The sequence below is a fragment of the Melozone crissalis genome, unplaced genomic scaffold, assembly GCF_028551555.1.
Source record: "Melozone crissalis strain CALT ecotype California unplaced genomic scaffold, PUWL_Pcris_2 ptg000042l_1, whole genome shotgun sequence".
NCBI lineage: Eukaryota > Metazoa > Chordata > Aves > Passeriformes > Passerellidae > Melozone > Melozone crissalis.
Genome location: NW_026535820.1, coordinates 58,186,564 through 58,200,007, shown reverse-complemented (window position 1 = coordinate 58,200,007; position 13,444 = coordinate 58,186,564). Strand labels below are relative to the sequence as shown.

Genomic DNA, 13,444 nt, shown 5'->3' with positions numbered 1-13,444 from the left:
ATCCCATCCTTCAAACTTGGCTTCTCCACAGCCAACTTCTTGTTCTGCTTTTTCAAAGCACTATACAGATGTTACTCCTGAAGAACATGCTTTAACTGGGTTTTTTTTATCTACAACTTTGTTCAAGGAGAAAACTGAAATGTGTGAGATGTTCTCACTACCAAAAGTTTTTCAGGTTTTGAAGCAGAAGGAAAAATCTGGCAGGTATAAGATCGCACTATGAATTTTTCTGTTTCCTAGATGCCCATTAGACTGTTTGTCATACTTGCATTAGCAGGCAAAATCATAGAAAAGAAAAAAAGCACAGAAGAAGAAAAAAAGAAGCTGTTAAAAAAATAAAGGAGAATATGCTCTTTATTTATTTTTGAAAAGGCATGATAAAAGTCAGCCATAAGATACTGGAGAAACATTAATAATTAAAATGTGTTTAAAATGTGTTTTTTGCCAAGCCCACATCCCACCTGGGTGCCTATGAAAATGTCCCATGAGCTCTGGTATGTGCCCCATCTGTGTGTGATGCCCTCTCACTCTAGGATAGGATTCTAGTCAATTAATGGGTCTAAGAGAGAGAAGATTGACCCTTTTAACAGAGAAGCAGACCCACATTTTAGAGCCAAACAAGACAAACTGGTATGCTTTCTTCCACTGCAGCAACGGATTTCATGTACATGAACAGGGATGGCAGCCAGGTTCTGCAGCAATTCTGGTACCAGACCTTGCTGAAAGGGCACTAAGGACCAATTGCATTTCATAAGTCTGACAAAAGGAAAACCATCTGGTATGAGAACAGCAATTTCTCCTGCTATCTCCAAAAGTTATATCACCATTTCAGAATTTTAAGAAAGAAAAGGAAAAAAAGCACGTAAGGAAAACACTATTCTGAACACACTAATGGATGCATACATCTGGATATAGCACACGTAGGCAGTGTTCTAAAATAAATGTAATATTTTATTGTCACAGAAATGCATGTTGTTTAAAATAAAGAAAAAAAAAAAAACCAGGGGAAGACAAAATTAAATGTTCCATAAACTGTTAACACAAAAAAGGGTACTATCACACCTTCTAACAAATATATGCAATACTTGAGAAAATTGTGAACTACAAAAAGATATGTTTGAAAATGACTAAATCATTCTTGCAATAAAGTTTAGTACTTTCACAGTTCCTAATCTGCCTCTTGGCCACAAAAGCACTGCCCTTACACTCTCATACAATTCCAGGCATTAAACTATGCCATGTACATATCTTGCTCTGCCTCTTGACAGTGGAGAATTACAGGAACACTTGGATATATTAGGTATTCTTCTAATAAAATTATACTAATATAGTATTTGAAACACTATTAATACATACACCATTGTGTTTTCTCCATGGACCTGTGACAGAAATACTTATTTCTGTAAGAAATCCTAAAGCAGGGAGGAAGGTAAAATCCATACATCTACTGAGTATGAGACATACACTTCACTTCAAAAAGCATGGTGGCTAGAGATTCCTTACAGTAATGGAACACAAAACCACCACAGCAATTATATTTTAAGTGCCACTTCCACACACTTTTTTTCTTTTACCTGGCTCTGTATTCTGCCTGCATTGCAACCTTTAGGGTAAGAACAAGCCTGCAATCTCCCATCTAACTTAACAGAGCTCAGTAGTTAAAAACAATGCCATTTAATATTAACTTACCCTACTTCCCAGCCCCCAAAATTAGGCCAAAAATCAGAGGAAATCATGCGGTGTGCTCTGGATATTCCATGACTACCACTGCTGGCAGGGAGTAAGCCACATATTTCATAGGTAACTAGGAACACACACACAGTTGTTTTGTAGCGACACTGCACCAAGGGCTCCTGCTGAACTGCTGCTTTTCCTCCCTGCAGCTCATTCCAAACCTTTCCCAGTTTTAGCTCAGGAGGTTTGCCCTGGAATTTACAATGGGCACTTGCTGGGAACTTATCTTTAAAACACAGGAATTCAGCAGGAAGAAAGTTCATGGGTATTTAAAATATGAACATGCATTCTCTACTTTCTGTTGGCAATCAAAGATGTTAAGTCCAGTTTACTGAACTGGCCACATGCATACGATAAAGATTAAATTTTCAATTACAGACACTTCTTCAACTTTGCCTTAGCAAAATCCTCCTTCTCCTTTTCAAAACCTGTGGATCCTGACAAAGAGATTTCTTCTTCAGCCCTCCACTAAAGGTCATACAGGAATTGCTAAGCCATCACAGTCTCTGAGCAGCCTCATTCTGAGAGAAGCTTTAAAGGCATTTATAAAGCTTTTATTTAAAAACAAACAGCACTGCCTCACCTACTGAACTAGAGCTTCCCTACTTCCCCCATAAATGCTTTACTGAAGGCTCCAAAAATCTGCCATCGTGTTTTCCCCCCTCCTTCCTCTACATGTAAATATTCTGAGTTATGATACATTTAAACAAGTGGTAGGAAAGACTGCACTTTGGCAACACATGTGATTTGGAAACCTAAAGTCCACTTTATTCATCTGTTTTAACACAGCAAGGAAAATCTTACTTTTCCAACTAAGAGCCCCAGTTTCTCTCTCCATAATCTCATAAGCCATTTCTGAACTAAAATGCCTAACACAGAAGTCCAACATACCAAAGAATGAACCAGCCTAGGAACTCTGTACTGGTATAACCAGCTCTCTAAAAATGTGTGGCTCTAGGAAGTCTCCTTTATGTTTTACAGCATAAATATTTACAGCAGTTTGCAATTTGAAATCAAAATATCTGATTGTAAGAAGAAACTCAGAATACACACCACGAAGGGGAACAATTCCTGCATTAAAAACCAAAACAGAACAAGATAATTCTCAAAACAGTCTTTTGCAAAGTTTCCTGAATACATTAAGGTGGGCTCTGAGTGATTGTTTTGAAGGTAGCAACTGACTGTGGTTAAAAAAAAAACAGTTCTCATCTCCTCAACAATTTTGCAAAGGGTTAGGTCAAACAGATGCTCCCACCTAACATACAGGCAATTGTGTTACTGAGCTGCCTGCCCAAGGTCCTGCATGCCTGTCTGCCCAGCTAAAGACTGGGAGTTCTTTCCACAGATAAGAATCCTCACCTGGAGCAGCAGGCAAGCACTTGGAACACAAGCCCTTTCAATCATAGTAATGCTGGCTTTATTATTTATTATTTGTTACTTATTCCTCTGGCATTTTTATTAAGGAAAATTAATTAGAAGAAGTATTTTTAAATGGTAAAAATGTTCTTGGATAGTTTATTGGGCTGGATGTAAGACATGGCAGTAACACTACCACAACTGCAAAGCCCAGTGGACTGAAGACTTCAAAGTTTGAAAATACTGACAGGAGTCAACAGACAAACTTGCATAGTTCTGAAGCCCTAAAAAGTCAATTGTGAAAACACCACACCACAAGCCTTTGCCTTTTTCAAAACAGCCTTTTAAGGTGTAGTTGACCATAAATCTGCAAGAAGGCTCTCTTAACCAAGGTTCTCTGGAATTCTGCTATTTACATGTTTCTTTCAGATGGTTACATATTAGTGGCGGCTGTTGGGTTTTTCATTTGTTTGTTTTGGTTTTTTACACACAAACACACACACACCCTCCTGCCATTTAAGGTTACCTTAAATACACATAGCAACCCAAATATGGATTCTGAGATGAGAAGATTTAAACCCCAGAAAACTGAACAAAAAGCCATTTCTCCTAAATGTCCATAAGAAAGCTTGGTTCTTAGAAAATGTTATTGTTTTTGGTCTAAAAAGACTGGTCTTAGTTTCATCCCAAGGTCAACTGCCTGCTGTAATACAAATACTTGCAAGAACAACTGCTGAGATCTTACTTTTTGTTTCTCTTTCCACAGCTACCATTTTCTTCATGACCTTCCTAACATGCTGGAGTTCGTGCTTCAGCAAATGTCAAATTCTGTAGCATTTCTTACTCCACGCTCAATTAGCAATAAAGAAGATACAGATGTAAAGGTGATGCAGATTTAAAGATGTGCACTGTTTCCACTTCACTGAATTCTGAAAGAAATCTAAACTGGCTTACACATAGCTTTCAAGACCCAGTCCTCTGCTACTTTTTTGCTTCCATAGGAATTCAATTTTTTTGACATTACCCTTGACCATCCCTTTCCAGCTCAAGACTGGTATCTAACTGCAATTATAATGGTTTTCTATTCCATAAAAATACAATTTGTTGTCTCCTGAAAGCAAAAGAGCAGAACTAAGCTCCTTCCTCCATTCTTTTATTTTTTATCAACATTCTAGCAGGTATTTATTTGCAATCCTGTTAGCTAGAATACCATTCTTACACCTTCCTCCTTCATGTTATTTTAACTCCCTCTGAGAGCACCTATTTTCACCATGGTCTACATCCAGCAGATTCTCTTTGTATTATTCCAATTCTCTTTTCCCAATATTTAGCATGAATATGCAAAAATCTATATATATTCAGAGCTGTCAGTGCCAGCTACCATCAAGTTTAGTTTTCTGGGCCTCCTTATTAATTTCATAAATCTCAGCTGATTTTTTTTTTCATTCTGAATGAAAGTTCTATGCCAAATTTTAGGGACAGTGTTTTATTTTATTTTTCATTAAGGTGTCAGCTGAGACCAGTTCAGTTTCCTGCTGGCTTACCAGTACAATGGAATTCCTAAAGTCATCCATAAAGAACCTGCATCACTTGTGAAGTTTGGAAATTCATCAGTAGAAGAAGGGTTCTGGAAAGCAAAGCAAAGAAAGCAGAAACAGGGAACACACCTTTTGTTATCCTCATGAAAATCTAGACCTGCTTTTGGGCAATTAAAGAAGCTTAAAAAAGCCTGCTGCTCACAGATGGCAAATAGAGGCTTACAACATAGTTTCACCATGAGTTCAAGAGGCTCAGGGCAACTCCTGCCTCTGCACTGTCTCTCCCTGTCTGCCACTGCCACCAGCTCCAGCAAGGGTGTACAGCATGAGGGAACAACCAACCCAGCCCCAAAAGCCAACCCAGATGATGCTGGTATAACTTGCCCTGGGTGCCACTACTTCCATGGTGGGGCCAGCAAACAGACAAGCAAGAAGGGCAACAACCATCTGAGGTGGGCAGGAGGCAGGACTACTACACCACCTCCTCTTCCAGCAGCAATGGATTAAACCAGGTTCAAAACCAACTGGGAAATGACATTAAAGGAGTTCCTCTCTAGAGACCTTTCCTGCCAGTGAGTATTCCCTCCTGGCTTCAGGGGCTTTCTCGGCAACAGTGTGAAACTCTGACACATGATGAGGAACACTCACTGATGGGAGAGATTCCTTCCTCCAGAGCCCTGTGCCAGGTCCAGGCAGGGCACACCAGCACAGGCTGCCCAACTCACACAACAGAAACCTGCGCTGCAGCTTGAGATCCTAAAACGCCGATGACTCACAGAAGAACTTTGTGGTTAGATATGGTGGAATGCCTTGGGCTTTTAGTTTGGTATTTCAGAAGCTAGGAAGTAAGCTTTAAGAATACCTTCTAAATGTTAAGACTGTGAGGTGAAGCAGCAAGAAGTTGGAGGATGCCAAAAGCAAGGGTGTTTATGCAAACGAAGCCAGTTGCAAACTGAGCTGTGCTCACTGCTTGGCTCTGTTTACTACCAGTTTCTTCATCATCTTTTCCGTTATTTAGCCACCAAGTGTCTGCTTCACAACACCAACAACTTCATCTTCTGAGTCATTAAAAGCTGATGTGGAACTGGTATCTTCAGTTTACAGCAGAAAACAGAGGCATAGAGAGATTAAGAGACAGAGAGAGATTAAAAGATATGCCAAAATTGCTGGCTAATTTTGATCTTCAGCTTAGATCACCTAGACCTTGATTTTTTTTTTTAATGTACCTTGCACTTTTGCAGTATTTTGCACCAAACTGTCACTATAGTCAAACAACTGTTGTTGCATAAACTCAGAACTTGTGCCTGGGTATCTCAAGGCAAAGTGCAGCACTCACCATTAGTGGGTGGCTGCAAAGGTTTAGTGTAACAGAATCTCTCAGTCTCAACACAAGAAACTCACTGGTAGATGCAGAAATTCAACAGAGCTGTCTCAGGGCAACAGTGACCAGTGTTACCCACCCTACTGTTCCCTCCCCTCTTGCAATCCACTCTCAACAGGCCTTTGTCCATCAACTGTGGCTACTGACAAAAGATCCCAACCATCCTGACAGTGAATAGGTCTACACCCTGCTGAAAACACAAGATCAAATTTGGGAACATGGCACAATGAGACAGAAGCAACAGAGGTGATTGGAAAAGGTGGTAAATTGCAGCTTTAAACACAGCCTTTCTTACATCATGGAGTATGTGGGACAGTTTATTGCATTTAGACATCATTCACATTACAACAAAATTTAAGGTCTGCAGGCACATTGATATCTAATTTGCAAGATGCTGGACCATACACACCATAAGACACAGACTAAAGATCCTACACCTCTAACCAGTAAAACGAAAAAAAAGCAAAAAAAGAAACATCATCCTTCCACATCCCAAAAGAGAAACTCAAGACACACAGGAAGAGAGTACTTCTGTGGTCAAAGGAGATCTGTCTATTCACTGCATTACAGGTGGATCTGCTGGTACTCCAGTGGGTGATAAATCAATACAGCCATGCATTCTCTCTACATGAGAGATGTCTGGAGCACAGATTTGGCTTGTAGAAGAAATTACACAAAACTATCTGACATACAGAAACAAAAACTGCTGCCAAATCGTGGCGTATTTTCTGTAGCAAAGTCATCAAGTCAAAACTCTTCTTGTTCCACCTGTGTCTCACCCTTGCTCCACAAACTTAGGCAAGACACATATGCAACACCTTTACAGATGCCCACAAGTAAGTTACAAAGTGCAGACCACCAGCACTTCTGGTGTACTAATACTGCACCAGCAGCACCTCTGGAACATCCTACATTAGGGCATCACTTTTGTCTCAGAAACAATACAAAGACCCAAAAGTCAAGTGTGCTTTTACACTTCTTTTGACTCAAGCAAGCACAAATTCTAGAAGCAAGCCTTGAGAAAGCTCAATATTTTTATTAAGGCATTTGATGAAAATCATGCATAAAGTACAGCACACAAATCTATTCATAACTTAGACTACAAAACCAACACTAATAAGGAATATCAATCTGTCAGCTTTCAACACAGACAGACCTATTTCAGCACTAAAAGCACATCACAATCTTAACACAGAAAGACTTTGTTAATTCACACTTGAGAAGCAGAAGATGCCCAGCTCTTCTGGACATTTTAAAGCCATTACATACACAGCTTTCCAGCAAACTTAAGCATGATTTTTAGATTATTGCAAAGCTATCAACATATTCAGCAAAGTTACTCATATTATACTTGCATTTCCTTATCAAATGCAAAGCACTAGAAGATTTGGAAGCGGCTGTTGAACATTATGGGCCTGTCTGCCATTGTTTCCAAAGAGAAATACTTGATTGAGAAGGAAAAACAGCAACAACTTGTCTTCTGAAAAAATAACAGAAAGCTTATCAAGAAAGAGACAAAATTCAAAATATTTGTTACAGTTTTGTTTTGGTGAATCACAGCACTGTGCTAAACAGGGTACACATAACAAAACTTTTCATTTTAAACTCTGCAATTGGGTACTTCTAAGTAAACAAAAACATGAGCCGTTTTTCCTTCTATATCCTCACAACCATCTGACAACAAACCAAGCCCACTCAGCCCTGCTAAAAGCATGATTCTCTAATGTAACTGTACTTCTGGAAATACACTACAGATTCCGTGAAATGTTTTGTTACATGTGTGGATCAATTGGCCATGTAAATACAGAGTGCAGCCACATGCAAAGGAGTCTTTTTGTTAGTTTTAGTGAGCTAAAACAGCAAAGAAAAATAAGAAAATGAGACCTCTGGGTGTCTGAGCAAGACAGGTATTTTCCTCTTTTGCAAATATTGCCCTTTTTGTTTTCTGAAGGAGGAATCATGCTTTTGATTAGCAACACAATACACACCCTTAATATTTAAAAGACTAGGACAATATCAGGAACACCTGCTTATGAACTCAGCTCCAGTCACATCACTAATGGACAACCCATACCAGGCTTTTCCCACCCATACTTTTGGCCTTCACCTCTGAAACCACTAAACACTCCCCAGAACTTCCATGCATCCAATCCACATCTTCCTTTGAGACATAGAAAACAGTAATTTCTCTCAAATTTTAGCCACTCAGCCCCACTGCTGGGGATGACAACGACTTGTAAGCTGGTCAGGAGACAGCCTGACACTGTATGACTCCTCTTACCAATGCAGCCCACTGGTGATGGCAAGGTGTTTCACATTAGGGAGGCATTTGCGGTGAGGAGCAGGGAAGGCTGATATGACAAAACAACTTAATGAAACAAGGGCAGCACAGCATGTGTCGTATTGCTACCTTCAGATTCAACATGCTCTTTCAGATGCAAACAGGCATCAAAGCCATGTCACTAATACACTCATGAAAACAAATGGTCAACTAATTAGATTCGGTTTTATTTGCAAAATAATGTTTCCCATACCCCATCTTGCTTATATAGGTTTCTTTTCCTGTGGTAAAATCAGGTCAGTATAGCACTATATTCAATCATCTATAAGCAGACAGCGAAATCTTCAGAATATAAGGCTCTTCACTGATCCTAACACTTTAGGGCAGCTGCTTTTCTGCCAAAGGCTGTCAGATTTCACAGAATATACAAAATGAGCAGAACCAAGCCACGACAGAAAACAAAGAGCCTTAAGGTTTCCTAACAAAATCTTAAATTTAGCTCTCTATATTAAACAATGTTACTTTATTTTCCCCAGACAATAAGGTTGCTTACGGTAAACACAGCCAATATTAAAACCTTCAAAACTTATTCCTACATTGCAGCAAACCTCAAATTAACTAATGGGAGTGTGTGGGGGGGATCTCTATGGTGGTTTTTCTCCTGTGTGTTTTCTTGGCAGGAAGGGAGAGAAGGATTGTGTTGGGGTTTTTTTTAAGGGAAAATACTTTAGGTTCTTGAACGTGGTTATTTATTCTCCAGGCTGATTTGGACTGCAAGTGCAACCCAAATAACTCATCTAATGCACAACAGCATAGAGAGAGTCTCAAGGGTTGTTCTACAGTGATCTCCAAAAAAGTTAAACATTGATGGGCTCTGAGCAAGTCTAGTTAAAGCTGTTGGCAACTTGATTGCTATGGGGCAATGAGAGGAGCTGGCAGCAGGGAAGGAGAAGCCAGGTAAGGCCATGGAGTGTTCTTTGTACATAGTACAAAAGGTGACAATCAGGTTTAGACAATGTAAAAATAGCTTTTAACCTAAAAACCTGTAAAAACACAGGTTACTTAATCTTACACCTTTGTCTTTCAAACATTACAGAACATATTTTTTTGGTCGCCAGGTTTGCCGAGTTTCACCTTTGACCATATACATTTATGCTTTTTTGCACACTTAGTTGTCATCAATACCAACTACCATGGATTAAACCACATGCTAAACCATGTGGTTTTTAAAGTTTTAATGGTTAATTAATAGCATCCATTTAAGATGTGTCTAACTTTGCATACACACAAATAAGCTGTCAGAAAACAGACCTGTGAAACCTTTCAGTTTCCCCAAGTTCCAGCACAAACTGAGAGTTCAAAGCAAGTATTTTCTGCAATGCTCTCAGGGACTGATAAGGAGACTAAAGAAAGTGAAATCCAGTTTTCTTCATTATCTGGACTAGAAATGGAAATTGTGTACAACTAATGAGAAGTAAATTGATTTTTCAAATCACTTCACCTCTAACAACCCATGACAGTAGCAATATCTGCTCACACGGTGTTGAAGTTTACAGCAACCTGTGTAGTTTTGACAATCATTGAGCTGTTCCAACACAATTTCTAACTATGGGCTTGCTGTATACACTGCTATTTCCCTTCCCAACATTTAACCCATCTCAATTCATTCAAGAACTCCATTAGTTGTAGAAAAATAGGAACTGATGAAAACTGCTGTAACAGGGTTGGTAAAAGCTAAATGATTGGAGAAATTATGCAAGGAAAAAAGGCAACTAATTTCTTACACAATTAAAGAGTTTAATTAGATTATTTATTTAAGTGAATAGAGAGCTTTACAATACATTTAACTCCTATTAAGTTTCAAGCAACACAAGAGTAGATATCAGAGTACTAAAATTAAATCAGTCTCATATTTGATCAGAAAACATAAGCTCAGTTATGTCAGCAACTTGCTAAGCAGCAATATTGAAGACTCAGCTCTGATTTATTACTTCACATTCTGTAAGGAGAAACGCAAAATTCCTGATCTGTGAGAGAGGTTTATCCATCATAGCAAAATGCTACTCAGCACTTCCTGAATAAAGACACTGCAAAAATGTCTTCTCCAGCAGAGACTGTTAGTGGTAGCAATGACAACAGTCTGCAAACATGAGGTCTCAGATACAGCTGTATGCACAAGCCCTTGAGAGACTCTCAACTGTAAACTAACTGAGACACATGAGAATGTTTGCTGTGTTTTGACATAAAAAAGTTAAACCAGAATCAAATGCTGTTCCTGCCCTTAAAGCTTTATGTTGATGCTTGTGGTTTTGTAATGGTTTTTTACCTCTGAAGGGATGCTTCCATCCTGCAACTGTAAAATTAACCTGAAAAAAGCTGATGACAGCTACATGTAAGGGTGCAGGTGGAAGCATGTTCTTCCAAGAGCTGGGCAAAAGGGCGGGGATGGAAGCGTGTTCTCCCTCAACATGGATGTCTGCTCTTCAACTGACCTGCATTTTTCCTCTCATTTAATTCCTCTAGGGCCACTTCTACCAAGGCAGTAACAAATATCCATAGGATCAGATCCTTCACATTCGCATGGGATTGGTAAATTGCACTGGGATTTTGTTCTAGGAAATGCCAGGACATGTAAGCTTGCCAGTTTGCAGAGCAGCTTTCTCACCTGCTTGCCCCTTACAGCCAAGCTACCATGTGGCTGTGCAAAGGCAGGAGAGCAAGGAGACCAAGGTCAAACCTAGCAGTGCTCAAGGTAGCATGGGTGACAGGTGATAGATAAATAGAGAGAAGCCATGCATGGGAGGAGGTTTTGATCCCCTCAAAAGCAAGCTAAACTGACAACTATTAAAGAAAAACAACTACCGGCTGCAGGACGTCAAGTTCTGCCATGTCACACCCATTTCCCACCTCCCCCTGTATTTCAACCGTAAATTCTCTGATAAGGAAACTGCTTCTTCCTTTGCATTTTCAAAGTTCATGCTGGCTATTGCTGTAAGCTGGAGAATATCAAGAATGCTGTCAAGCACAGACTGGAGGATTAAGGACATGTTCCAGTTATTTCTCTGTGAAAATTAGAGCGGTCTCACAGACAACTCCTGAAACTTGCTTACAAGTTACTTTTGGAACAAAACCAACTTCTTAAATACATATTCCTTTAACCTCGTAATTGAAACTGCAACCGAGTTTCCCAAGAGCTTTTCCTTCTCAACTGAGAGCTACATACCTCTCAGATTTCTGGGATGTATCTGCTTTGTCCGAGGCATTTTCCTCTAATCTCATGCACCACTTTCTCCTCTCAGAAACGGAAAGTACAGCAAGCAGAGAGATGGCAGCTCCATAAACTTGTCAAAGGGCTCAGTTAATCCGTATGCTAAAAAAACAGAGAGAAAGTTATGAGATGTAGGCATCAATAAGAAAAACAAAGATAGCTATCTGATCCCTTTCATCCTCAAATGACTATGGAAATTAGCAAGAAATATTTCTGCACCTATGATTTGCTAAGGGAACTTTCCTGTCTGACAGCCCAGGAGCCACCCTGGCAGTCACACTCCGACCACCAGAGTTACACTGCTGAGACCGAATTCTCTTCACAGCAGGCTTGACTCCCTCCACTCTCACACACAAGATTTCCTTGCCGGCTCAACCCACGTTTCCCACAGCAGAGTCACAGACCCCTGGTCCCTTCAAGTAATGTTTTCACGGTGCAAGAACAGAGAAACAGCCCAAGCTGGTGCCTCAGAGGAGGGATCCTCAAGGATCCCCTGGGCTGCTGCTTTTAAGTCTGCTACTGATCCCAGACTTATGCGTGCCAGAGTCGGGGGTCTTCCAGCTGAGTCCCGGGTTCCCGCTGTGTCCCTGTCCCCTGGCAGGGCCACAGATCCTGGTGCCCTTTGTTGTGCAAAGCCTCGGCACCACTTCCCGGCCTCTTGCCCCGGGCTCCCGCCACCCGGAGCTCAACCTGCAGCTCCCAGGGCAGCTGCACAACCTGCACGGAACGGATTCCTCAACCGGTTCTATGGAGGCAAACGTTCCAGTACCTTAGGAGAACCACGTGAGGCTGAAACTCCTTTCAGGATTACTCAGGAAGCACGAGAAAACGAAAACACTTTTCCACATTTGTCAGCTGTTTTCTAGCCAGAAAACATCTTCCAGCAACCCTCATCTCATGCAAATAAATCCAAAAAGTTAAACAAAATTTGGCATCTGGCTTTCAGATACACATCTTCAGCTTCGGGTGGGGGAAGTACAGAGGGGAGGGCAAGCACACAAAGCATCATCCGATTTGTAACATCACCTACAGAATCCTTACAGGCAGCATGTAAGTTTGGAAGAATTCCCCATGGGATATTTCTGCTGAAATATCAGTGTACAGCCGAGGATCACACTAGCTCTTGACCTACCTGCACTTTCTTACTTTTCAAACATTCTTAGGAATTGCTAACAGTTCAATGAGTGTTTTGTTCACTTTCTGATACAGGATGTGAAATCTCTCAAAGACCTATGGAAAACTACCTACACACAAGAACCTAAAGAAGAAAATAACTGGTGCAATTACACTCTTCCATCTAAACAAAATTTAAAAATAACAAGTTTCTGCTCTTTTTAAAATAATTCTACTTCATGTTAACAAATGTTTCTTTTTAGTAAACATTAGAATTTTTTTTTAACTGTATGAACTTTGGAATGGCTCCTAATATAGGCAAATTGATTAAGGACAGCTGTTTGAAGCAGGAAGGATGTAGAGTTCTTAGCATTTGTTGTAAGTATTAATTTAGGGGCACTTACATTGTTTTTCAAGGCAACGTGTTTCTGAGTAAATTTAATTCAAACTCAATTAAAATAGACTACTTGCAACCACCCCTTCAGTCTACATACTGTTAAGGAATATAATCATTAATTTTTAATGTTTCTTTTGTCTGTTGCTGCATAAAAAGACCCAAACAGGAGGAAAAAAATTACTGCAACTGACACAAAGGAAAGCTGGAAAATGTTATTCTGACTAAATGATTCTTCACTAGGGTATTACCGCACGTTGAAGGAAAAAGACGGAAAAAATCCGAAACAGAGCACAGTGCCTGTCAAGCTGTTAACTCATACCAGTTTATCTGCAAGCGTAACAGAAATATTTAGAAATTAAATAAAACCTTATGGTAA

At 40.0% G+C, this 13,444-nt stretch overlaps 1 protein-coding gene across 7 annotated transcripts in view; it reads right to left on the bottom strand.

The window, feature by feature from the left end:
* The window catches only part of HIVEP1 (HIVEP zinc finger 1), a 130,838-nt gene that overhangs the window by 114,556 nt on the left and 2,838 nt on the right, over positions 1-13,444 (bottom strand). For 6 of the 7 annotated variants that reach the window (XM_054284572.1, XM_054284573.1, XM_054284564.1 and 3 more), the window contains exon 2: positions 11,514-11,660. In XM_054284572.1, coding sequence (XP_054140547.1) covers positions 11,514-11,553 — 40 coding nt within the window. In that variant the 5' untranslated portion in view covers positions 11,554-11,660. Of the gene's footprint in view, positions 1-11,513; positions 12,174-13,444 lie in introns of those variants that run through there. The other variant, XM_054284566.1, reaches the window with a different exon arrangement.